We start from the raw sequence: 27,839 nt of genomic DNA, 5'->3' as shown, positions 1-27,839 counted from the left end.
ATGTGCAATATGGGATTTTTGCTCTCTAGATGCCAATGAAAGATCATCCTCCAATGCATCAGCCCACGCTCCAGGTGAAGCCATGGCTGGTCTTATGACTGCCCCAGACAAGGAGAAAATAAGATTTTACTCACCGGTAAATCTATTTCTCGTAGTCCGTAGTGGATGCTGGGGACTCCGTAAGGACCATGGGGAATAGCGGCTCCGCAGGAGACTGGGCACAGCCAAGAAAGAATTAGGACTACCTGGTGTGCACTGGCTCCTCCCACTATGACCCTCCTCCAGACTTCAGTAAGGATACTGTGCCCGGAAGAGCTGACACAATAAGGAAAGGATTTTGAATCCCGGGTAAGACTCATACCAGCCACACCAATCACACCGTATAACTCGTGATATTATACCCAGTTAACAGTATGAACATAACAGAGCCTCTCAACAGATGGCTCAACCATAACCCTTTTAGTTAACAATAACTATATACAAGTATTGCAGACAGTCCGCACTTGGGACGGGCGCCCAGCATCCACTACGGACTACGAGAAATAGATTTACCGGTGAGTAAAATCTTATTTTCTCTAACGTCCTAGTGGATGCTGGGGACTCCGTAAGGACCATGGGGATTATACCAAAGCTCCCAAACGGGCGGGAGAGTGCGGATGACTCTGCAGCACCGAATGAGAGAACTCAAGGTCCTCCTCAGCCAGGGTATCAAATTTGTAGAATTTTGCAAACGTGTTTGCCCCTGACCAAGTAGCAGCTCGGCAAAGTTGTAAAGCCGAGACCCCTCGGGCAGCCGCCCAAGAAGAGCCCACTTTCCTCGTGGAATGGGCTTTTACAGATTTAGGCTGCGGCAGGCCAGCCACAGAATGCGCAAGCTGAATTGTGCTACAAATCCAGCGAGCAATACTCTGCTTTGAAGCAGGAGCACCCATCTTGTTTGGTGCATACAGGATAAATAGCGAGTCAGTCTTCCTGACTCCAGCCGTCCTGGAAACATAAATTTTCAAGGCCCTGACTACGTCCAGTAATTTGGAGTCCTCCAAGTCCCTAGTAGCCGCAGGCACCACGATAGGTTGGTTCAAGTGAAAAGCTGATACCACCTTAGGAAGAAACTGGGGACTAGTCCTCAATTCTGCCTTATCCATATGGTAAATCAAATAGGGGCTTTTGCATGACAAAGCCGCCAATTCTGCCACCCGCCTTGCCGAAGCCAAGGCCAAAAGCATGACCACTTTCCACGTGAGATATTTTAAATCCACAGTTTTGAGTGGCTCAAACCAATGTGACTTTAGGAAACCCAACACCACGTTGAGGTCCCACGATGCCACTAGAGGCACAAAAGGAGGCTGAATATGCAGTACTCCCTTGACAAATGTCTGAACTTCAGGCAGTGAAGCCAGTTCCATTTTGGAAGAAAATCGATAGAGCCGAAAACTGGACCTTAATGGAACCCAATTGTAGGCCCATAGTCACCTCTGACTGTAGGAAGTGCAGAAATCGACCTAGCTGAAATTTCTCCTTTGGGGCCTTCCTGGCCTCACATTACGCAACATATTTCCGCCATATGCGGTGATAATGGTTAGCGTTCACTTCTTTCCTAGCTTTAAATAGCGTAGGGATAACTTCCTCCGGAATTCCCTTTTCCTTCAGGATCCGGCGTTCAACCGCCATGCCGTCAACGCAGCCTCGGTACGTCTTGAAACAGACAGGCCCCCTGCTGCAGCAGGTCCTGTCTGAGCGGCAGAGGCCATAGGTCCTCTGAGATCATTTCTTGGAGTTCTGGTTACCAAGCTCTTCTTGGCCAACCCGGAACAATGAGTATAGTTCTTACTCCTCTCCTTCTTATTATTCTCATTACCCTGGGTAAGAGAGGCAGAGAAGGGAACACATACACCGACTGGTACACCCACGGTGTTACCAGAGCGTCCACAGCTATCGCCTGAGGGTCCTTGACCTGGCGCAATATCTTTGTCCCCACTCTCCCGGGTGGAGGTCGTGTCTGCTGAGAAAGTCTGCTTCTCAGTTGTCCACTCCGGGAATGAACACTGCTGACAGTGCTAACACATGATTTTCCGCCCATCGGAGAATCCTTGTGGCTTCTGCCATCGCCATCCTGCTTCTTGTGCCGCCCTGTCGTGTACATGAGCGACCGCCGTGATGTTGTCTGACTGGATCAGCACCGGCCGGTGTTGAAGCAGGGGTCTAGCCTGACTTAGGGCATTGTAAATGGCCCTTAGTTCCAGAATATTTATGTGTAGGGAAGTCTCCTGACTTTTCCATAGCCTTGGAAGTTTCTTCCCTGTGTGACTGCCCCCCAGCCTCGAAGGCTGGCATCCGTGGTCACCAGGACCCAGTCCTGTATGCCGAATCTGCGGCCCCCTAGAAGATGAGCACTCTGCAGCCACCACAACAACGACACCCTGGCTCTTGGAGACAGGGTTATCCGCCGATGCATCTGAAGATGCGACCCGGACCACCTGTCCAACAGATCCCTCTGGAAAATCCTTGAATGGGACCTGGCGAATGGAATTTCTTCGTAAGAAGCTACCATCCTTCCCAGGGCTCGCGTGCATTGATGCACCGACACCTGTATACGTATTAGGAGGTCTCTGTCTAGAGACGACAACTCCTTGGACTTCTCCTCCGGGAGAAACCCTTTTTATCCTGTTCTGTGTCCAGAACCATACTCAGGAACAGTAGACGCGTCGTAGGAACCAGCTACGACTTTGGAATATTCAGAATTCAGCCGTGCTGTTGTAGCACTTCCCGAGATAGTGCTACTCCGCCGAACAACTGCTCCCTGGACCTCGCCTTTATAAGGAGATCGTCCAAGTACGGGATAATTATTTCGGCCATTACCTTGGTAATAGCTCGGTGCCGGGGACAGACCAACGGCAACGTCTGGAATTGGTAATGACAATCATGTACCACAATTTTGAGGTACTCCTGGTGAAAAGGGTAAATAGGGACATGCAGGTAAGCATCCTTGATGTCCAGTGATACCATCCAGGCTTGCAATAATCGCCCTGAGCGATTCCATTTCGAACTTGAACCTTCGTATATAAGTGTTCAAGGCTTTTAATTTTAGAATGGGTCTCACCGAACCGTCTGGTTTCGGTACCACAACATTTTGGAATAGTAACCCCGGCCTTGTTGAAGGAGGGGTACCTAGATTTCACCTGCTGGAAGTGCAGCTTGTGAATTGCCGCCAGTACTACCTTTCTCCGAGGGCAGTAGGCAAGGCTGAGGTGAGGTAACGGCGAGGGGGAGTCGCCTCGAACTCCAGCCTGTATCCCTGTGATACTATTTGCAGAACCTAGGGATCCACCTGTGGGCAAACCCACTGGTCCCTGAAGTTCCCGAGACGCGCCCCTACCGCACCTGTCTCCACCTGTGGAGCCCCAACGTCAAGCGGTGGACTCAGAGGAAGCGGGGGAAGATTTTTGATCCTGGGAACTGGCTGCTGGTGCAGCTTTTTCCTTCTTCCCTTGTCTCTGTGCAGAAAGGAAGCGCCTTTGACCTGCTTGCTTTTCTGAAGCCGAAAGGACTATATCTGAAAATACGGTGCCTTCTTAGGCTGTGAGGAAACCTGAGGTAAACAAATTTTTCTTCCCAGCTGTTGCTGTGGATACGAGGTCCCAGAGACCATCCCCAACAATTCCTCACCTTTATAAGGCAGAATCTCCATGTGCCTTTTATAGGCAGCATCACCTGTCCACTGCCGGGTTTCTAATACCCTCCTGGCAGAATGGACATTGCATTAATTCTGGATGCCAGCCGGCAAATATCCCTCTGTGCATCCTTTATATATAAGACGACGTCTTTAATATGCTCTATGTTAGCAAACTATTTTTCCTGTCTTAGAGTATTAATATTATCTGACAGGGTATCAGACCACGCTGCAGCAGCACTATTTATGCTGAGGCGATTGCAGGTCTCAGTATATAACCTGAGTGTGTATATACAGACTTCAGGATAGTCTCCTGCTTTTTATCAGCAGGCTCCTTAAAGGTGGCCGTATCCTAAGACGGCAGTGCCACCTTTTTTGACAAACGTGTGAGCGCCTTATCCACCCTAAGGGATATCTCCCAACGTGACCTATCCTCTGGCGGGAAAGGGTACGCCATCAGTAACTTTTTAGAAATTACCAGTTTCTTATTGGGGGAACCCACGTTACTTTACACACTTCATTCATTCATCTGATGGGGGAACAAAACACTGGCTGCTTTTTCTCCCCAAAAATAAAACCCCTTTTATGTGGTACTTGGGTTCATGTCAGAAATGCGTAACACATTTTTTATTGCCGAGATCATGTAACGGATGTTCCTAGTGGATTGTGTATATGTCTCAATCTCGTCGACACTGGAGTCAGACTCCGTGTCGACATCTGTGTCTGCCATCTGAGGTAACGGGCGCTTTCTTGAGCCCCTGATGGCCTTTGAGACGCCTGGGCAGGCGCGGGCTGAGAAGCCGGCTGTCCCACAGCTGTTTTACATCATCCAGCCTTGTAAGGAGTTGACATTGTCGTTTAATACCTTCCACCTATCCATCCACTCTGGTGTCGGCCCCACAGGGGACGACATCCCATTTATCGGCCTCTGCTCCACCTCCACGTAACCTTCCTCATCCCACATGTCGACACAGCCGTACCGACACACAGCACACACACAGGGAATGCTCTGACTGAGGACAGGACCCCACAAAGTCCTTTGGGGAGACAGAGAGAGAGTATGCCAGCACACACCAGAGCGCTATATAATGTGGGGATTAACACTATAACTGAGTGATTTTTCCCCCAATAGCTGCTTGTATAAACAATATTGCACCTAAATTTAGTGCCCCCCCTCTCTTTTTAACCCTTTGAGCCTGAAAACTACAGGGGAGAGCCTGGGGAGCTGTCTTCCAGTTGCACTGTGAAGAGAAAATGGCGCCATTGTGCTGAGGGAGATAGCTCCGCCCCTTTTTCACTGACTTTTCTCCCGCTTTTTTATGGATTCTGGCAGGGGTATTTATCACATATATAGCCTCTGGGGCTATATATTGTGATATATTTGCCAGCCAAGGTGTATTTATTGCTTCTCAGGGCGCCCCCCCCCAGCGCCCTGCACCCTCAGTGACCGGAGTGTGAAGTGTGTATAAGGAGCAATGGCGCACAGCTGCAGTGCTGTGCGCTACCTTGGTGAAGACTGATGTCTTCTGCCGCCGATTTTCCGGATTTCTTCTTGCTTCTGGCTCTGTAAGGGGGCCGGCGGCGCGGCTCCGGGACCGAACACCAATGGCCGGTTCCATGCGGTCGATCCCTCTGGAGCTAATGGTGTCCAGTAGCCTAAGAAGCCCAAGCTACCACCAGTTAGGTAGGTTCGCTTCTTCTCCCCTTAGTCCCTCGCTGCAGTGAGTCTGTTGCCAGCAGATCTCACTGTAAAATAAAAAACCTAACATATACTTTCTTTCTAGGAGCTCAGGAGAGCCCCTAGTGTGCATCCAGCTCGGCCGGGCACAGGACTCTAACTGAAGTCTGGAGGAGGGTCATAGTGGGAGGAGCCAGTGCACACCAGGTAGTCCTAATTCTTTCTTAGCTGTGCCCAGTCTCCTGCGGAGCCGCTATTCCCCATGGTCCTTACGGAGTCCCCAGCATCCACTAGGACGTTAGAGAAAATGGTTTTAAGAAAACCATCTATTTTCCTATCCGTGACATCATTTAATGATGCTGAAGGCATCATTAGATTTTCGCACCAATCAGATGACATGCGTATCTACTTTGGGAGCCACCTTCCTTTTTAACAGTCACCAGCCGGAAGCGGATAATGGGAATTCCATTTCCTTGGAATTCTTAACTTCTTACTGGGTGTAACCCAAACCTCTTGCATAATTTCCATCAGCTGTTCTGACCCAGAAAACTTAGTCCTAACTATTTTGGGACGTTTAAACACAGGTGCCTTAGATTTTAACAAGGGCTCTGCTGCCTCCTCTAAGGATAGATTGGCTTTCATAGCACTAATTAGCTCAGGAATGTCCACTGAGGTGAGGCCTTCCTCCTCGTCTCTGTATGCAGACCCGGAGTGCGATGAGTCCTCATCCTCCGACAAGTCCTCATCTGAAACATGTGTAGATTGTGAAGCTGTTGTTTCAGGTCTTTGTGATTTACTTACCACCTGCCTTTCAGCCTGTTTCTGTTGAGAGGCTGCCAATTCCTGTACTGGATCTGATAACCCCCAGGTGGAATGTTGCATGTAAGGGTTAATAGGGTAACCTATCCCTGGGATAGGAGCTGGCATTATCCGCTCAGCTATACTGGATAATGTCTGTGTAAAAGTAGCCCATGGGGGTTCAACTTGGACCTGTGCTAGCCTTGGATTATTCAAGAGGCTTTGGTGAAAGCTAAAATAATTTGCACATAAAATTTTTTGAACTAGATACCGAGAGGTTAACCCAGCTTTGCAAGAGAAACATGACATGAGTGTTGGTGCTGCTGTGGAGAGTGTATCCTCCTCACCCTTGCCTCTCTTAGACATGATAAATAAATCACACACCTTTACAGTGTTAACTACAAAAATTGTGACTGCAATCACTTTAAAATTTGTTAAAGTGACATACAATCTGCTTTGCACCAGCATTGAGGATCAGAATACACAGAAACTGACAGAAATAGTAGTCAGCAATCACACTAGCAATCAGACACAGGTTATACATTAGTATAACAAGCAATATGAGCACATAATCAACTACAAATACATTTCAAGTATGTAGAAGAAATATATTACTGCATTAGACGTAGTCAGTCGCACAGCGAAAGAAAACAGCAGCAATAGTTTACAAACTCATATGCATCAGGCACTTATCCAACTATTCGTACCAAAGGCATATTTCTTGTCATATGCATCAGGCACTTATCCAACTATTCGTACCAAAGGTAGATAGAGACTTAGTGCTATATCACCCGGCTGAGGAGAGTGGGATACAGGAAGACTTCACCTCGCTTCCAGGATCGATCGATAAATTAGAGAACGCTGAGTGGATCCAGACACTATTAGTGTACACAATCGCCCCATGAACCTACAGTGAACACAGACGCCCAAGTGAACACCGACGCACCAGTCATACAGCTGCCTATGCTGCGACTGGGTCCTTTTAGATACACAGCGTCTCAGACGAAAGCGGGAACTCAGTTCATGGTGGGAAACTAAGAGGAAACTGGTCAAGAACCGTGGAAGGGGGGGGGGGGGGTTGGACGGGACCGTCTTATTCCCCACTGCTGACATCAACCCTAAGGATCACGGCCTCATACTACACCTGGAGCCTATGATCCCTGAGGCCTAGCACTGGTGCACCCGATGTGGCAGCCACGTCAGCGACTGTTCGGTAGTCTCCATCCCAAAACAATGCGGCTCTATCTCACATTTCCCCTACTAAGAGGAACCGATGCCTTACCGTCTACCCGTGCTCCGGCCACAGCCTGGTAACGTCTGCTGGACTTTCTAGTACATCTTACACAAATGCCCGCCGAAACAGCACTGTACACGTGGGTAAGCATTGCCGCGACCAGGCGGGGAGTTGTTGGAGCGACTCTTTCTAAGGTACGTATAAGACGCTTTTTTGAAAGATCGTTCAAAAAAAATAGTAAGACTATAAAAATAGAATAAAAAAAGCTTATGGCTGCTAAAAACCAGCAGCCCATTAACCATGGTCCGGCTCCTGCCGCACAAAACAAAAACTTAATTGCCTGAGCCAGGAGGAAGGGATATAGGGACGGGCCCGTTGCATTCTGGGAGGCCGAAAGCTTTGATCGTTTGGTGCTAATCCACTGGCGCAACCTCATATTCCAGTGTTATCCCGTGGCTAACCTGTGGACCCTGCAGCAGAAAAATCAGCAGAGATTCCTGGTGCGTACTAATGACATTGCATCTAAAACGCATTTTCAGCATAAGAAAAATGCCTGACACAAGCAGAGTTGTACAGGATCGGTCAGCCCAATTCCGTCAGGAATCTCCTGCTGTGTAGCATATTTAGGCTAGATGTATGAGGACATGTCTGTAGTTCACAATCTTTTACGACTGCAGAAGCTCACTTACCCCTCACCCAGCTTCTGCACAAAGAGGTATCGCTTGTTTTCAATGGTTACGACCCCCCGGGAGCAGATGCAGAGAGCAGCACCCATCGCCCTTTATACATGCTTCAGACACTGTAATAGAAAATAAAAGGATATTAACTTTCAAACATAGCGACTATACAGCATAACTTGCTAAAAAAATAATACAAAGTAACGTTCCATTAACATACAATAGTCAGGATCAAATGTGAAAGTCACGACCTATATGTATTTTATTCCTAAAGTGAAATGTCTCATCCTCAATGAAATACTTTATTCCCCAGTCACAATGCCCCAGGCATTTTGGTAATGGCTCTGCCTCTAAAGTTGCACAAACTTCTATCTGAGGGCAGTATAGAGTTGGCACCAACCCATGGGCCATCACTGCCCCTTGTTCCTGATTTATGGGGGGGGGGGGGGGGGGCATTGCTCGGGAATGGAGAAGGGTTCGGGCACCAGGGCGAAGTACAAGCACTGATCATGAGACTCCAGCATGCAGTCAGCACAATACCCAGCTGTCCTGTCAGTTCCTTCAGGTGCCCGACCACTGATAGGAGATCAGTGGTCGGGCACCTGAAGGAACTGACAGGGAAGGGAAGGGAAGGACTGAAGCTGAATGGCTTACGTGTAAAATATGGATGTGACCCAAAGCTTTTCAATTCACTCTACTGACATAAACCATACATGAGAGGGAGCACTGAGTGGCAGAGTTGGTGGCATGATGATGCTGTGGGCAGGATGTACAACATGATCTACTGTACAAGGGTCTATTATTATGCTCTGTACATTCATCCACTGCAGGAGACTGGGCCGAGATACCGAGGAGAATTACCGAAGTACTGAGCACGCTGGACAGTCACAGGGATCCTCAGTGCCGACCCTGCCCGGAACCCGGCGATGCCAACACAGCAGCAGCTCGTAGCTCATCCCGGAACCAGCTCAGGACAACCAGCTGCACGGCGCCGGACAATGACGTCATGGAAAAGCGACTCCGTTTCCAAGAGGTCATGTGACCGGCGTTACTAGGTTACCCAAAGCGATGTGGTGACTGGCTGCTACTACTAGGGATGAGCTAACTGGAGGTTGGTTCTATATTAGCCCACTTGATTCTAGCATCTACCATGAGGGGCTTAGTTCTCCTTACGCTTTCTGCTGCAGGCACTGGCTGGAGAATGGGCAATGATTTGGCCAGCTGATAGGGACATACTGCTTCCCTAGCTCCCGAGTGACTTTTTCCATTTACATCGTAGAATATAATATACAGAAAGCTGTGTGTGTAGGTTAGATAGACTGATACTAGTGTTTTGGACCCATTATTTTCTGGGCTAATCTCAGTAGGACCATCAACATACCTCACAACATGACCCTCTCCAGGAGGGGGACACTGGTCTGCGTCTGTACTTTTCTCTTCATTTATGATTGCCGGCACCTGTGTTGAACAGGTTAATGGATAAGAAAGGTGTTTCAGTACAGGTGCCGGCAATCATAAATTAAGAGAAAAGTCCAGAAGCAGAACAATCTGTCCCTCCTGGAGAGGGTCATGTTGGGAGGTATGCATCAACCATTGATCCATGGTTTGCCCACGATGGTCAAAGGTTTTTTTACGATTGATGGCGGTGATCCGATAGTTCACTATCAGTGCTAGACAGGGCCGGCTCCAAGCAGACTAGCACACCGAGTGAGAAAATTTCAAAGCGCCGAAGACACGCTCGCTCCTGGAAAAGTAGGCGTGGCCTCGCAACTTCATATTATCAAACTATAAATAAATATCTTTTCACACCCCCTCTACACACACAATTAGCAGCCTTACACATAATATCCACAGTAGTGTTCCTTACACATTGGGGGGGAATTCAAATGTTTGAAAAGTTGGTTGGGTGTCTGTTTTTTCCTGTCTATTAGATAGGAAAAAGCAGACACCCAACTGACTTTTCAAACATTTGAATTCCCCCCATAATGTCTCCAGTATAGTGCCAGCTACACATAATGACCCCAGTAGTGCAGTGTCAGATAGACATGGCATGCCCCCCAGCAGTGCCAGATACACATGATATGCCCCCAGCAGTGCCAGATACACATGATAAGCACCCACCAGTGCCAGATACACATGATATGCCCTGCGGCAGTGCCAGATACACATGATATGCCCCCCAGCAGTGCTAGATACACATGATATGCCCCCCAGATACACATGTCCCCACAGTGCCAGATACACATATGCCCCACAGTGCCAGATACATATATGCCTCACACAGTGCCACATATGCCCCCAGTGCCATATACACATGTCCCCACAGTGCCAGATATGCCCCCAGTGCCAGATATACATGTCCTCACAGTGCCAGATATGTCCCTAGTGCCAGATACACATGTCCCTACACAGTGCCAGATACAGAAAAAAATATATATACAGCGCTGATTGACACAGAGTGATGTACACAATAAATGTATTTGAAATTTTTGTTTAAAAAGACTTATACATGTAAAAACATGTCAAATAAATGAACGGGCATAAAATCTATGTCTCACAATTAAATCTTTGGTGGACTTTGAGACCTTATAAATACTAGCACCAATAGGCATAAGCAGGCCAAGCATATAAACAGTCGTTATTACGGACCAAGTGCACAATAGTTCATCCAATTGGATGTAATTACCAAGTCTGTGTTCCGGTTAAAGAGACTCCCATAAGTACAAGTTCGCATGGCAATGACAACAGTTGGTGGGGTCCTGGTTCACAGTTTGATGAGTGCTCCGTGTTCCAATGTGTGGAATGTCCTGAGAAGATTAGTGGGCGATGGCAGTGCCGACAATGGAGTCCTGGTCCACGGAGGAGGTCGAGTGCAGGGTCCTGACTGTAAAGGTTTGTTCAATGATGGTGCTGGTGCTGGTCAGCAAAGGTCCACCCAAGGTCTATACCTGACGTGTTTCGCTGCTCCAGGCAGCTTTATCAAAGGTTTAAACAAATATTAAATACATTTATTGTGTACATCACTCTGTGTCAATCAGCGCTGTATATATATTTTTTTCTGTTCACCTTGGTTTTAAAAGGGCTTGACTACCCCTTACTCATACAGCTGCTAGGACAAGCCACCCATCACAGCGCCTGTATATATACTTGATATATATATTTCTACCACAGTGCCAGATACACATGTCCCTACACAGTGCCAGATATGCCCCCAATGTCAGATACACATGTCCTCACACAGTGCCAGATATGCCCCCAGTGCCAGATACACATGTTCCCACACAGTGCCAGATATGCCTCCAATGCCAGATATACATGTCCCCACAGTGCCAGATATGTCCCTAGTGCCAGATACACATGTCCCTACACAGTGCCAGACATGCCCCCAGTGCTAGATACATATATGCCCCACAGTGCCAGATATGCCCCCAGTGCCAGATACACATGTTCCCATAGTGCCAGATATGCCCCCAGTGCCAGATACACATGTTCCCATAGTGCCAGATATGCCCCCAGTGCCAGATACACATGTTCTCACAGTGTCAGATATGTCCCCAGTGCCAGATACACATGTCTCTACACATTGCCAGATATGCCCCCCAATGCCAGATACATATGTCCCCACACAGTTCCAGATATGCCTCCAATGCCAGATACACATGTCCTTACAGTGCCAGATATGTCCCTAATGCCAGATACACATGTCCTCACACAGTGCCAGATATGCCCCCAGTGCCAGATACACATGTCCCGCAGTGCCAGATATGTCCCCAGTGCCGGATACACATGTCCCCATAGTGCCAGATATGCCCAAAGTGCCAGATACACATGTCCCCATAGTGCCAGACATGCACCCAGTGTCAGATACACCTGTCCCCATAGTGCCAGATATGCCCCCAGTGCCAGATACACATGTCACTCTCTACACAGTGCCAGATATGCCCCCAATGCCAGATACACATATCCCCACACAGTGCCAGATATGCCTCCAATGCCAGATACACATGTCCTTACAGTGCCAGATATGCCCCCAATGCCAGATACTTATGTCCTCACACAGTGCCAGATATGCCTCCAATGCCAGATACACATGTCCTTACAGTGCCAGATACACATATCCCCACACAGTGCCAGATATGCATCCAATGCCAGATACACATGTCCTTACAGTGCCAGATATGCCCCCAATGCCAGATACTCATGTCCTCACACAGTGCCAGATATGCCTCCAATGCCAGATACACATGTCCTTACAGTGCCAGATATGCCCCAAATGCCAGATACACATGTCCCCACACAGTGCCAGATATGCCTCCAATGCCAGATACACATGTCCTTACAGTGCCAGATATGCCCCCAATGCCAGATACTTATGTCCTCACACAGTGCCAGATATGCCTCCAATGCCAGATACACATGTCCTTACAGTGCCAGATATGCCCCCAATGCCAGATACTTATGTCCTCACACAGTGCCAGATATGCCTCCAATGCCAGATACACATGTCCTTACAGTGCCAGATATGCCCCCAATGCCAGATACACATATCCCCACACAGTGCCAGATATGCCTCCAATGCCAGATACACATGTCCTTACAGTGCCAGATATGCCCCCAATGCCAGATACTCATGTCCTCACACAGTGCCAGATATGCCTCCAATGCCAGATACACATGTCCTTACAGTGCCAGATATGCCCCAAATGCCAGATACACATGTCCCCACACAGTGCCAGATATGCCTCCAATGCCAGATACACATGTCCTCACACAGTGCCAGATATGCCCCCAGTGCCAGATACACATGTTCCCACAGTGTCAGATATGTCGCCAGATACACAGGTTCTCACACAGTGCCAGATATGCCCCCAATGCCAGATACACATGTCCCCACACAGTGCCAGATATGCCTCCAATGCCAGATACACATGTCCTTACAGTGCCAGATATGTCCCTAATGCCAGATACACATGTCCTCACACAGTGCTAGATATATCCCCAATGCCAGATACACATGTCCTCACACAGTGACAGATATGGCCCCAGTGCCAGATACACCTGTCCTCACACAGTGCCAGATATGTCCCCAGTGCCAGATACACATGTCCCTACACAGTGCCAGATAACCCCCCACCCCACCACCACCTCCCGTGCTGCTCATCGTGCATCTCTTGTTCTGAAGGGCGGGGTGGCGGCGGCTACTGCTCTTAAGTTGAGGGCAGGCAGGAGAGCGCAGCGTGCGCCTCTCCTGCCCTTCAGTCTCTGGCGGCTGCGGAGGTGTGTAGCTCCAACTAGGCGCCGGTCCGTAAGCCAATCAAAGCTCGCAGTCCGGCAGCCAATCAGGAGTCTCAGCTTCCGGACCGCAAGCTCTGATTGGCTCACGGGCCGGCACCGGTTAGCAGGGGGGGTTTACACAGGCTGTGGGATGTGATGCAGTGCACGTCTCTGCTAGGAGGTGGACACTGCTGCTGCTGTAGGGACAGCTCCAGGCTCCAATTTGGCGGCCAGAGCTAGCGGCGCCCATAAAGTGTGGCGCCGTGTTCGGCCGCTCTATTGGAACATGTCTGGAGCCAGCCCTGGTGGTAGAGCCCTGTTTTCTCTGACGTCCTAGTGGATGCTGGGAACTCCGAAAGGACCAAGGGGGATAGCGGCTCCGCAGGAGACTGGGCACAAAAGTAAAAGCTTTAGGACTACCTGGTGTGCACTGGCTCCTCCCCCTATGATCCTCCTCCAAGCCTCAGTTAGATTTTTGTGCCCGAACGAGAAGGGTGCACACTAGGTGGCTCTCCTGAGCTGCTTAGTGAAAAAGTTTAAGTATAGGTTTTTTATTTTCAGTGAGTCCTGCTGGCAACAGGTTCACTGCACCGAGGGACTAAGGGGAGAAGAAGCGAACTCACCTGCGTGCAGAGTGGATTGGGCTTCTTAGGCTACTGGACATTAGCTCCAGAGGGACGATCACAGGCCCAGCCATGGATGGGTCCCAGAGCCGCGCCGCCGGCCCCCTTACAGAGCCAGAAGACAGAAGAGGTCCGGGAAATCGGCGGCAGAAGACGTCCTGTCTTCAATAAGGTAGCGGACAGCACCGCAGCTGTGCGCCATTGCTCTCAGCACACTTCACACTCCGGTCACTGAGGGTGCAGGGCGCTGGGGGGGGGGGCGCCCTGAGACGCAATAAAAACACCTTAGATGGCAAAAAAAATACATCACATATAGCTCCAGGGCTATATGGATGCATTTAACCCCGGCCAGTTTTTCCTTAAAAAAGCGGGAGAAAGGCCGCCGAGAAGGGGGCGGAGCCTATCTCCTCAGCACACAAGCGCCATTTTCCCTCACAGCTCCGCTGGAAGGACGTCTCCCTGACTCTCCCCTGCAGTCCTGCACTACAGAAACAGGGTAAAACAAGAGAGGGGGGGCACTAATTTGGCAGATTAATCAATACAGCAGCTATATAAGGGAAAAACACTTATAGAAGGTTATCCCTATATATATATAGCGCTCTGGTGTGTGCTGGCAAACTCTCCCTCTGTCTCCCCAAAGGGCTAGTGGGGTCCTGTCCTCTATCAGAGCATACCCTGTGTGTGTGCTGTGTGTCGGTACGTTGTGTCGACATGTATGAGGAGGAAAATGGTATGGAGGCGGAGCAATTGCCTGTAATAGTGATGTCACCCCCTAGGGAGTCGACACCTGACTGGATGGTCTTATGGAAGGAATTACGTGATAGCGTCAGCACTTTACAAAAGACTGTTGACGACATGAGACAGCCGGCAAATCAGTTATTACCTGTCCAGGCGTCTCAAACACCGTCAGGGGCTCTAAAGCGCCCGTTACCTCAGATGGTCGACACAGACCCAGACACGGACACTGACTCCAGTGTCGACGGTGAGGAAACAAACGTGTTTTCCAGTAGGGCCACACGTTACATGATCACGGCAATGAAGGAGGTTTTGAACATTTCTGATACTACAAGTACCACAAAAAAGGGTATTATGTGGGGTGTGAAAAAACTACCCGTAGTTTTTCCTGAATCAGATGAATTAAATGAGGTGTGTGATGAAGCGTGGGTTTCCCCCGATAAAAAACTGCTAATTTCTAAAAAATTATTGGCATTATACCCTTTCCCGCCAGAGGTTAGGGCGCGTTGGGAAACACCCCCTAGGGTAGATAAGGCGCTCACACGCTTATCAAAACAAGTGGCGTTACCGTCTCCTGATACGGCCGCCCTCAAGGAGCCAGCTGATAGGAAGCTGGAAAATATCCTAAAAAGTATATACACACATACTGGTGTTATACTGCGACCAGCAATCGCCTCAGCCTGGATGTGCAGTGCTGGGGTGTCTTGGTCGGATTCCCTGACTGAAAATATTGATACCCTGGACAGGGACAGTATATTATTGACTATAGAGCATTTAAAGGATGCATTTCTATATATGCGAGATGCACAGAGGGATATTTGCACTCTGGCATCAAGAGTAAGTGCGCTGTCCATTTCTGCCAGAAGAGGGTTATGGACGCGACAGTGGTCAGGTGATGCGGATTCCAAACGGCATATGGAAGTATTGCCGTATAAAGGGGAGGAGTTATTTGGGGTCGGTCTATCGGACCTGGTGGCCACGGCAACGGCTGGGAAATCCACCTTTTTACCCCAGGTCACCTCTCAGCAGAAAAAGACACCGTCTTTTCAGGCTCAGTCCTTTCGTCCCCATAAGGGCAAGCGGGCAAAAGGCCACTCATATCTGCCCCGGGGCAGAGGAAGGGGAAAAAGACTGCAGCATGCAGCCTCTTCCCAGGAACAGAAGCCCTCCCCCGCTTCTGCCAAGTCCTCAGCATGACGCTGGGGCCTTACAAGCGGACTCAGGTACGGTGGGGGGTCGTCTCAAAAATTTCAGCGCGCAGTGGGCTCACTCGCAAGTGGACCCCTGGATCCTGCAGGTAGTATCTCAGGGGTACAAATTGGAATTCGAGACGTCTCCCCCTCGCCGGTTCCTGAAGTCTGCTTTACCAACGTCTCCCTCCGACAGGGAGGCGGTATTGGAAGCCATTCACAAGCTGTATTCCCAGCAGGTGATAATCAAGGTACCCCTCCTACAACAGGGAAAGGGGTATTATTCCACGCTGTTTGTGGTACCGAAGCCGGACGGCTCGGTGAGACCTATTTTAAATCTGAAATCCTTGAACACTTACATACAAAGGTTCAAATTCAAGATGGAGTCACTCAGAGCAGTGATAGCGAACCTGGAAGAAGGGGACTATATGGTGTCTCTGGACATCAAGGATGCTTACCTCCATGTCCCAATTTGCCCTTCTCACCAAGGGTACCTCAGGTTTGTGGTACAGAACTGTCACTATCAGTTTCAGACGCTGCCGTTTGGATTGTCCACGGCACCCCGGGTCTTTACCAAGGTAATGGCCGAAATGATGATTCTTCTTCGAAGAAAAGGCGTCTTAATTATCCCTTACTTGGACGATCTCCTGATAAGGGCAAGGTCCAGGGAACAGTTAGAGGTCGGAGTAGCACTATCTCAAGTAGTACTACGACAGCACGGGTGGATTCTAAATATTCCAAAATCGCAGCTGATTCCGACGACACGTCTGCTGTTCCTAGGGATGATTCTGGACACAGTCCAGAAAAAGGTGTTTCTCCCGGAGGAGAAAGCCAGGGAGTTATCCGAGCTAGTCAGGAACCTCCTAAAACCAGGCCAAGTGTCAGTGCATCAATGCACAAGGGTCCTGGGAAAAATGGTGGCTTCTTACGAAGCGATTCCATTCGGCAGATTCCACGCAAGAACTTTTCAGTGGGATCTGCTGGACAAATGGTCCGGATCGCATCTTCAGATGCATCAGCGGATAACCCTGTCTCCAAGGACAAGGGTGTCTCTCCTGTGGTGGTTGCAGAGTGCTCATCTTCTAGAGGGCCGCAGATTCGGCATTCAGGACTGGGTCCTGGTGACCACGGATGCCAGCCTGAGAGGCTGGGGAGCAGTCACACAGGGAAGAAATTTCCAGGGCTTGTGGTCAAGCATGGAAACGTCATTTCACATAAATATCCTGGAACTAAGGGCCATTTACAATGCCCTAAGTCAAGCAAGGCCTCTGCTTCAGGGTCAGCCGGTGTTGATCCAGTCGGACAACATCACGGCAGTCGCCCACGTAAACAGACAGGGCGGCACAAGAAGCAGGAGGGCTATGGCAGAAGTTGCAAGGATTCTTCGCTGGGCGGAAAATCATGTGATAGCACTGTCAGCAGTGTTCATTCCGGGAGTGGACAACTGGGAAGCAGACTTCCTCAGCAGACACGACCTCCACCCGGGGGAGTGGGGACTTCACCCAGAAGTCTTCCACATGATTGTGAACCGTTGGGAAAAACCAAAGGTGGACATGATGGCGTCCCGCCTCAACAAAAAACTAGACAGATATTGCGCCAGGTCAAGGGACCCTCAGGCAATAGCTGTGGACGCTTTGGTAACACCGTGGGTGTACCTGTCAGTGTATGTGTTCCCTCCTCTGCCTCTCATACCCAAGGTACTGAGAATCATAAGAAGGAGAGGAGTAAGGACTATACTCGTGGCTCCGGATTGGCCAAGAAGGACTTGGTACCCGGAACTTCAAGAGATGCTCACGGAGGACCCGTGGCCTCTACCTCTAAGAAAGGACCTGCTCCAGCAGGGACCCTGTCTGTTCCAAGACTTACCGCGGCTGCGTTTGACGGCATGGCGGTTGAATGCCGGATCCTGAAGGAAAAAGGCATTCCGGATGAAGTCATCCCTACCCTGATCAGAGCCAGGAAGGATGTAACCGTGCAACATTATCACCGTATTTGGTGTAAATATGTTGCGTGGTGTGAGGCCAGGAAGGCCCCTACAGAGGAATTTCAACTGGGTCGTTTCCTGCATTTCCTGCAAACAGGACTGTCTATGGGCCTAAAATTAGGGTCCATTAAGGTTCAAATTTCGGCCCTGTCGATTTTCTTCCAGAAAGAACTGGCTTCAGTTCCTGAAGTTCAGACGTTTGTCAAGGGGGTACTGCATATACAGCCTCCTTTTGTGCCTCCAGTGGCACCTTGGGATCTCAATGTAGTTTTGGGGTTCCTAAAATCACATTGGTTTGAACCACTCACCACTGTGGACTTAAAATATCTCACATGGAAAGTGGTAATGCTGTTAGCCCTGGCTTCAGCCAGGCGTGTTTCAGAATTGGCGGCTTTATCCTATAAAAGCCCTTACCTAATTTTTCATACGGACAGGGCAGAATTGAGGACTCGTCCTCAATTTCTCCCTAAGGTGGTTTCAGCGTTTCACTTAAACCAGCCTATTGTGGTACCTGCGGCTACTAGGGACTTTGAGGACTCCAAGTTGCTGGACGTAGTCAGGGCCCTGAAAATATATGTTTCCAGGACGGCTGGAGTCAGAAAATCTGACTCGCTGTTTATCCTGTATGCACCCAACAAGCTGGGTGCTCCTGCGTCTAAGCAGACTATTGCTCGTTGGATTTGTAGTACAATTCAGCTTGCACATTCTGTGGCAGGCCTGCCACAGCCAAAATCTGTAAAAGCCCATTCCACAAGGAAAGTGGGCTCATCTTGGGCGGCTGCCCGAGGGGTCTCGGCTTTACAACTTTGCCGAGCAGCTACTTGGTCAGGGGCAAACACGTTTGCTAAATTCTACAAATTTGATACCCTGGCTGAGGAGGACCTGGAGTTCTCTCATTCGGTGCTGCAGAGTCATCCGCACTCTCCCGCCCGTTTGGGAGCTTTGGTATAATCCCCATGGTCCTTTCGGAGTTCCCAGCATCCACTAGGACGTCAGAGAAAATAAGAATTTACTTACCGATAATTCTATTTCTCGTAGTCCGTAGTGGATGCTGGGCGCCCATCCCAAGTGCGGGTTGTCTGCAATACTTGTACATAGTTATTGTTACAAAAATCGGGTTATTATTGTTGTGAGCCATCTTTTCAGAGGCTCCTCTGTTATCATGCTGTTAACTGGGTTCAGATCACAGGTTGTACGGTGTGATTGGTGTGGCTGGTATGAGTCTTACCCGGGATTCAAAATCCTTCCTTATTGTGTACGCTCGTCCGGGCACAGTATCCTAACTGAGGCTTGGAGGAGGGTCATAGGGGGAGGAGCCAGTGCACACCAGGTAGTCCTAAAGCTTTTACTTTTGTGCCCAGTCTCCTGCGGAGCCGCTATCCCCCTTGGTCCTTTCGGAGTTCCCAGCATCCACTACGGACTACGAGAAATAGAATTATCGGTAAGTAAATTCTTATTTTTTTTGTTTTTGTTGCTATTCCTGCCATTGGGAATATCCTGCGCTCTGCCCCTGATGCATGCAACCCATTATGCCTCACCCCTTTCCTGATTAGCCCGCCACCCACTAAGTGTAAACTATTGGTGGTTTCCTGGCATCGATGTAAATATCCGTTCAGGGGCTTCAGGCGGGAGTAGCAATGGAACATCAAAATAAAACATTGTTTACAATACATTGTTTAGGCCTGAATATTGGTTCTGTGAGACTGATGTAAACCAATGTTTCTACTGTTTAAAATAAACTGGCTACCTAATCAAATAATACATTAATAAACTTCAGAAGTCATCCTTATATTATGTTTATCCTAATGGAAGATTACAACATATATATATATATATATATATATATATTATATATATATATTTCTCTGACGTCCTAAGTGGATGCTGGGACTCCGTAAGGACCATGGGGGAATAGCGGCTCCGCAGGAGACTGGGCACAACTAAAGAAAGCTTTAGGACTACCTGGTGTGCACTGGCTCCTCCCACTATGACCCTCCTCCAGACCTCAGTTAGAATCTTGTGCCCGGCTGAGCTGGATGCACACTAGGGGCTCTCCTGAGCTCATAGAAAGAAAGTATATGTTAGGTTTTTTATTTTACAGTGAGATCTGCTGGCAACAGACTCACTGCAGCGAGGGACTAAGGGGAGAAGAAGCGAACCTACCTAACTGGTGGTAGTTTGGGCTTCTTAGGCTACTGGACACCATTAGCTCCAGAGGGATCGACCGCAGGACCCGACCTTGGTGTTCGTTCCCGGAGCCGCGCCGCCGGCCCCCTTACAGAGCCAGAAGCAAGAAGTGTTCCGGAAAATCGGCGGCAGAAGACTTCTGTCTTCAACAAGGTAGCGCACAGCACTGCAGCTGTGCGCCACTGCTCCTCATGCACACCTCACACTCCGGTCACTGAGGGTGCAGGGCGCTGGGGGGGGCGCCCTGAGGGCAATAAAATACACCTTGGCTGGCAAATCATCACAATATATAGTCCCAGGGCTATATATGTGATAAATTACCCCTGCCAGAATCCATGAAAAAAGCGGGAGAAAAGTCAGCCGAAAAAGGGGCGGGGCTATCTCCCTCAGCACACTGGCGCCATTTTTTCTTCACAGTGCAGCTGGAAGACAGCTCCCCAGGCTCTCCCCTGTAGTTTTCAGGCTCAAAGGGTTAAAAAGAGAGGGGGGGCTCTAAATTTAGGCGCAATATGTGTATTCAAGCAGCTATTGGGGGAAAAATCACTCAGTTATAGTGTTAATCCCTGCATTATATAGCGCTCTGGTGTGTGCTGGCATACTCTCTCTCTGTCTCCCCAAAGGACTTTGTGAGGTCCTGTCCTCAGTCAGAGCATTCCCTGTGTGTGTGCGGTGTGTCGGTACGGCTGTGTCGACATGTTGGATGAGGAAGGTTACGTGGAGGCGGAGTAGAGGCCGATAAATGGGATGTCGCCCCCTGTGGGGCCGACACCAGTGTGGATGGATAGGTGGAAGGTATTAACCGACAATGTCAACTCCTTACATAAAAGGCTGGATGACGTAACAGCTGTGGGACAGCCGGCTTCTCAGCCCGCGCCTGCCCAGGCGTCTCAAAGCCCATCAGGGGCTCAAAAAACGCCCGTTACCTCAGATGGCAGACACAGATGTTGGCACGGAGTCTGACTCCAGTGTCGACGAGGTTGAGACATATACACAATCCACTAGGAACATCCGTTGCATGATCTCGGCAATAAAAAATGTGTTACACATTCTGACATGAACCCAAGTACCACATAAAAGGGTTTTTATGTTTGGGGAGAAAAAGCAGCCAGTGTTTTGTTCCCCCATCAGATGAGTGAATGAAGTGTGTAAAGAGCGTGGGTTCCCCCGATAAGAAAATGGTAATTTCTAAAAAGTTACTGCTGGCGTACCCTTTCCCGCCAGAGGATAGGTCACGTTGGGAGATATCCCCTAGGGTGGATAAGACGCTCACACGTTTGTCAAAAAAGGTGGCACTGCCGTCTTGGGATACGGCCACTTTGAAGGAGCCTGCTGATAAAAAGCAGGAGACTATCCTGAAGTCTGTATATACACACTCAGGTACTATACTGAGACCTGCATTTGCCTCAGCATAAATAGTGCTGCTGCAGCGACTCAGGTACTATACTGAGACCTGCATTTGCCTCAGCATAAATAGTGCTGCTGCAGCGTGGTCTGATACCCTGTCAGATAATATTAATACCCTAGACAGGAAAATATTTCTCTGACGTCCTAGTGGATGCTGGGAACTCCGTAAGGACCATGGGGAATAGCGGCTCCGCAGGAGACTGGGCACAAAAGTAAAGCTTTAGGACTACCTGGTGTGCACTGGCTCCTCCCCCTATGACCCTCCTCCAAGCCTCAGTTAGATTTTTGTGCCCGGCCGAGAAGGGTGCACACTAGGGGCTCTCCTGAGCTTCTTAGTGAAAGTTTAGTTTTAGGTTTTTTATTTTCAGTGAGACCTGCTGGCAACAGGCTCACTGCATCGAGGGACTAAGGGGAGAAGAAGCGAACTCACCTGCGTGCAGAGTGGATTGGGCTTCTTAGGCTACTGGACACCATTAGCTCCAGAGGGACCGAACACAGGCCCAGCCTCGGAGTCCGGTCCCAGAGCCGCGCCGCCGGCCCCCTTACAGAGCCAGAAGAAAGAAGAGGTCCGGAAAATCGGCGGCAGAAGACATCCTGTCTTCACCAAGGTAGCGCACAGCACTGCAGCTGTGCGCCATTGCTCCTCAGCACACTTCACACTTCGGTCACTGAGGGTGCAGGGCGCTAGGGGGGGGCGCCCTGAGCAGCAATAAAAACACCTTGGCTGGCGAAAATACATCACATATAGCCCCCAGGGCTATATGGATGAATTTTAACCCCTGCCAGATTCCACAGAAAAACGGGAGAAAAGGCCGCCGAGAAGGGGGCGGAGCCTATCTCCTCAGCACACTGGCGCCATTTTCTCTCACAGCTCTGTTGGAGGGAAGCTCCCTGGCTCTCCCCTGCAGTTACTACACTACAGAAAGGGGTTAAAAAAGAGAGGGGGGCACTAATTAGGCGCAGTATAACAATACAGCAGCTATAAGGGGAAAAACACTTATATAAGGTTATCCCTGTATATATATATAGCGCTCTGGTGTGTGCTGGCATACTCTCCCTCTGTCTCCCCAAAGGGCTAGTGGGGTCCTGTCCTCTATCAGAGCATTCCCTGTGTGTGCTGTGTGTCGGTACGTTGTGTCGACATGTATGAGGAGGAAAATAAGGTGGAGGCGGAGCAGATTGCCTGTAACAGAGATGTCACCCCCTAGGGAGTCGACATCTGAGTGGATGAGCTTATGGAAGGAATTATGTGAGTCAGCTCTTTACAAAAGATGGATGACATGAGACAGCCGGCGACTCAGCCTGTGCCTGTCCAGGTGTCTCAAAAGCCATCAGGGGCTCTAAAACGCCCGTTACCGCAGATGGCAGATACAGACGCCGACACGGATACTGACTCCAGTGTCGACGATTAAGAGACGAATGTGACTTCCAGTAGGGCCACACGTTACATGATTGAGGCTATGGAAAATGTTTTTACACATTTCTGATAATACCAGTACCACTAAAAAGGGTATTATGTTGGGTGAGAAAAAACTGCCTGTAGTTTTTCCTGCATCTGAGGAATTAAATGAAGTGTGTGATGATGTGTGGGTTTCCCCCGATAAAAACTGTTAATTCCTAAAAAGTTATTAGCATCATACCCCTTCCCGCCAGAGGATAGGGCACGTTGGGAAACACCCCCTAGGGTGAATAAAGCGCTCACACGCTTGTCTAAACAGGTGGCACTACCGTCCCCGGATACGGCCGCCCTTAAGGAACCTGCTGACAGAAAGCAGTAAAATATCCTAAAATGTATATACACTCACACGGGTGTGATACTGCGACCAGCAATCGCCTCAGCCTGGATGTGCAGTGCTGGGGTGGCTTGGTCGGATTCCCTGACTGACAATATTGATACCCTAGATAGGGACAGTATATTACTGACTATAGAGCATTTAAAAGATGCATTTCTATATATGCGTGATGCACAGAGGGTTATTTGCCGACTGGCATCAAGAGTAAGTGCGCTGTCCATTTCTGCCAGAAGAGGGTTATGGACAAGACAGTGGTCAGGTGATGCTGATTCCAAAAGGCATATGGAAGTATCGCCTTATAAAAGGGAGGAGTTATTTGGGGTAGGTCTAACAGACCTGGTGGCCACGGCAACGGCTGGAAAATCCACATTTTTACCCCAGGTAGCCTCTCAACATAAGAAGACGCCGTATTATCAGGCGCAGTCCTTTGGGCCCCATAAGGGCAAGCGAGCAAAAGGCTCCTCATTTCTGCCCCGTGGCAGAGGGAGAGGAAAAAGGCTGCAGCAAACAGCCAGTTCCCAGGAACAGAAGCCCTCTCCCGTTTTCTGCCAAGTCCTCAGCATGACGCTGGGGCTTTACAAGCGGACTCAGGCACGGTGGGGGCCCGTCTCAAAAATTTCAGCGTGCAGTGGGCTCACTCACAGGGGACCCCTGGATCCTTCAGGTGGTATCTCAGGGGTACAAATTGGAATTCGAGACGTCTCCCCTTCGCCGTTTTCCTAAAGTCTGCTTTACCGACGTCTCCCTCCGACAGGGAGGCGGTATGGGAAGCCATTCACAAGCTGTATTCCCAGCAGGTGATAATCAAGGTACCCCTCCTACAACAGGGAAAGGGGTATTATTCCACGCTGTTTGTGGTACCGAAGCCGGACGGCTCGGTGAGACCTAATTTAAATCTGAAATCCTTGAACACTTACATACAAAGGTTCAAATTCAAGATGGAGTCATTCAGAGCGGTGATGGCAAACCTGGAAGAAGGGTATTATATGGTGTCTCTGGACATCAAGGATGCTTATCTCCATGTCCCAATTTACCCTTCTCACCAAGGGTACCTCAGGTTTGTGGTACAGAACTGTCACTATCAGTTTCAGACGCTGCCGTTTGGTTTGTCCACGGCACCCCGGGTCTTTACCAAAGTAATGGCCGAAATGATGATACTCCTTCGAAGGAAGGGAGTTTTAATTATCCCTTACTTGGACGATCTCCGGATAAGGGCAAGATCCAGGGAACGGTTGGTAGTCGGGGTAGCACTATCTCAAGTAGTGTTGCGGCAGCACGGTTGGATTCTTAATATTCCAAAATCGCAGCTGATCCCGACGACACGTCTTCTATTCCTAGGGATGATCCTGGACACAGTCCAGAAAAAGGTGTTTCTCCAGGAGGAGAAAGCCAGGGAGTTATCCGAACTAGTCAGAAACCTCCTAAAACCAGGCCAAGTGTCAGTGCAGCAGTGCACAAGGGTCCTGGGAAAAATGGTGGCTTCCTACGAAGCAATTCCATTCGGCAGATTCCACGCAAGAACTTTCCAGTGGGACCTGCTGGAAAAGTGGTCCGGATCGCATCTTCAGATGCATCAGCGGATAACCCTGTCACCAAAGACAAGGGTGTCTCTCCTGTGGTGGTTGCAGAGTGCTCATCTTCTAGAGGGCGCAGATTCGGCATTCAGGACTGGGTCCTGGTGACCACGGATGCCAGCCTGCGAGGCTGGGGAGCAGTCACACAGGGAAGAAATTTCCAGGGCTTGTGGTCAAGCCTGGAGACATCACTTCACATAAATATCTTGGAGCTAAGGGCCATTTACAATGCCCTAAGCCAAGCAAGACCTCTGCTTCAAGGTCAGCCGGTGCTGATCCAGTCGGACAACATCACGGCAGTCGCCCACGTAGAGAAGCTGCAAGGATTTTTCGCTGGGCGGAAAATCATGTGATAGCATTGTCAGCAGTGTTCATTCCGGGAGTGGACAACTGGGAAACAGACTTCCTCAGCAGAAGTCTTCCACATGATTGTAAACCGTTGGGAAAAACCAAAGGTGGACATGATGGCGTCCCGCCTAAACAAAAAATTGGACAGGTATTACGCCAGGTCAAGGGACCCTCAGGCAATAGCTGTGGACGCTCTGGTAACACCGTGGGTGTACCAGTCAGTGTATGGGTTCCCTCCTCTTCCTCTCTTACCAAAAGTATTGAGAATTATAAGACGGAGGGGAGTAAGAACTATACTCGTGGCTCCGGATTGGCCAAGAAGGACTTGGTACCCGGAACTTCAAGAGATGCTCACGGAGGACCCGTGGCCTCTACCTCTAAGAAGGGACCTGCTCCATCAAGGACCCTATCTATTCCAAGACTTACCGCGGCTGCGTTTGACGGCAGGGCGGTTGAACGCCGGATCCTGAAGGAAAAAGGCATTCCGGATGAAGTCATCCCTACCCTGATCAAAGCCAGGAAGGATGTAACCGCAAAGCATTATCACCGCATTAGGCGAAAATATGTTGCGTGGTGCGAGGCCAGTAAGGCCCCGATGGAGGAATTTCAACTAGGTCGATTCCTGCATTTCCTGCAAACAGGAGTGTCTATGGGCCTAAAATTGGGGTCCATTAAGGTTCAAATTTCGGCCCTGTCAATTTTCTTCCAGAAAGAACTAGCTTCAGTTCCTGAAGTTCAGACGTTTGTAAAAGGGGTACTGCATATACAGTCTCCTTTTGTGCCTCCAGTGGCACCTTGGGATCTCAATGTAGTTTTGGGGTTCCTAAAGTCACAATGGTTTGAACCACTTGAATCTGTGGAGTTAAAATATCTCACATGAAAAGTGGTCATGCTGTTGGCCCTGGCCTAGACCAGGCGCGTGTCAGAATTGGCGGCTTTATCCTGTAAAAGCCCTTATCTGTCCTTCCATTCAGACAAGGCGGAATTGAGGACTCGTCCTCATTTTCTCCCTAAGGTGGTTTCAGCGTTTCATCTGGACCAACCTATTGTGGTACCTGCGGCTACTAGTGACTTGGAGGACTCCAAGTTGTTGGACATAGTCAGGGCCCTGAAAATATATGTTTCCAGGATGGCTGGAGTCAGAAAATCTGACTCGCTGTTTATCCTGTATGCACCCAACAAGCTGGGTGCTCCTGCTTCTAAGCAGACTATTGCTCGTTGGATTTGTAATACAATTCCGCTTGCACATTCTGTGGCAGGCCTGCCACAGCCAAAATCTGTAAAAGCCCATTCCACAAGGAAGGTGGGCTCATCTTGGGCGGCTGCCCGAGGGGTCTCGGCTTTACAACTTTGCCGAGCAGCTATTTGGTCAGGGGCAAACACGTTTGCTAAATTCTACAAATTTGATACACTGGCTGAGGAGGACCTGGAGTTCTCTCATTCGGTGCTGCAGAGTCATCCGCACTCTCCCGACCGTTTGGGAGCTTTGGTATAATCCCCATGGTCCTTACGGAGTTCCCAGCATCCACTAGGACGTCAGAGAAAATAAGAATTTACTTACCGATAATTCTATTTCTCGTAGTCCGTAGTGGATGCTGGGCGCCCATCCCAAGTGCGGATTGTCTGCAATACTTGTACATAGTTATTGTTAACTAAATCGGGTTATTGTTGTTGTGAGCCATCTATCCAGAGACTCCTCTGTTATCATGCTGTTAACTGGGTTCAGATCACAGGTTGTACGGTGTGATTGGTGTGGCTGGTATGAGTCTTACCCGGGATTCATAAATCCTTCCTTATTGTGTACGCTCGTCCGGGCACAGTATCCTAACTGAGGCTTGGAGGAGGGTCATAGGGGGAGGAGCCAGTGCACACCAGGTAGTCCTAAAGCTTTACTTTTGTGCCCAGTCTCCTGCGGAGCCGCTATTCCCCATGGTCCTTACGGAGTTCCCAGCATCCACTACGGACTACGAGAAATAGAATTATCGGTAAGTAAATTCTTATTTTTGCTAACATAGAGCATTTTAAAGACGTCGTCTTATATATGAAGGATGCACAGAGGGATATTTGCCGGCTGGCATCCAGAATTAATGCAATGTCCATTCTGCCAGGAGGGTATTAGAGACCCGGCAGTGGACAGGTGATGCTGCCTTTAAAAGGCACATGGAGATTCTGCCTTATAAGGGTGAGGAATTGTTTGGGGATGGTCTCTGGGACCTCGTATCCAGAGCAACAGCTGGGAAGAAAAATTTTTACCTCAGGTTTCCTCACAGCCTAAGAAAGCACCGTATTTTCAGGTACAGTCCTTTCGGCTTCAGAAAAGCAAGCGGGTCAAAGGCGCTTCCTTTCTGCACAGAGACAAGGGAAGAAGGAAAAAGCTGCACCAGACAGCCAGTTCCCAGGATCAAAAATCTTCCCCCGCTTCCTCTGAGTCCACCGCATGATGCTGGGGCTCCACAGGTGGAGACAGGTGCGGTGGGGGCGCGTCTCGGGAACTTCAGGGACCAGTGGGCTTGCCCACAGGTGGATCCCTAGGTTCTGCAAGTAGTATCACAGGGATACAGGCTGGAGTTCGAGGCGACTCCCCCTCGCCGTTACCTCACATCAGCCTTGCCTGCTGCCCTCGGAGAAAGGGAGGTAGTACTGGCGGCAATTCACAAGCTGTACTTCCAG

At 49.5% G+C, this 27,839-nt stretch overlaps 1 protein-coding gene across 4 annotated transcripts in view; it reads right to left on the bottom strand.

The window, feature by feature from the left end:
* The window catches only part of STK16 (serine/threonine kinase 16), a 105,875-nt gene that overhangs the window by 61,606 nt on the left and 16,430 nt on the right, over positions 1-27,839 (bottom strand). For 2 of the 4 annotated variants that reach the window (XM_063933835.1, XM_063933836.1), the window contains exon 2: positions 8,070-8,179. In XM_063933835.1, the coding sequence (XP_063789905.1) occupies positions 8,070-8,155 (86 nt within the window). In that variant the 5' untranslated portion in view covers positions 8,156-8,179. Of the gene's footprint in view, positions 1-8,069; positions 8,180-8,918; positions 9,092-27,839 lie in introns of those variants that run through there. The other 2 variants (XM_063933837.1, XM_063933834.1) reach the window with 2 other exon arrangements.

Source organism: Pseudophryne corroboree, chromosome 7 (assembly GCF_028390025.1).
Source record: "Pseudophryne corroboree isolate aPseCor3 chromosome 7, aPseCor3.hap2, whole genome shotgun sequence".
In the NCBI taxonomy this organism is placed as follows: domain Eukaryota; kingdom Metazoa; phylum Chordata; class Amphibia; order Anura; family Myobatrachidae; genus Pseudophryne; species Pseudophryne corroboree.
The sequence above is the reverse complement of the archived record's forward strand: the minus strand, read 5'-3'. Positions and strand labels throughout refer to the sequence as shown.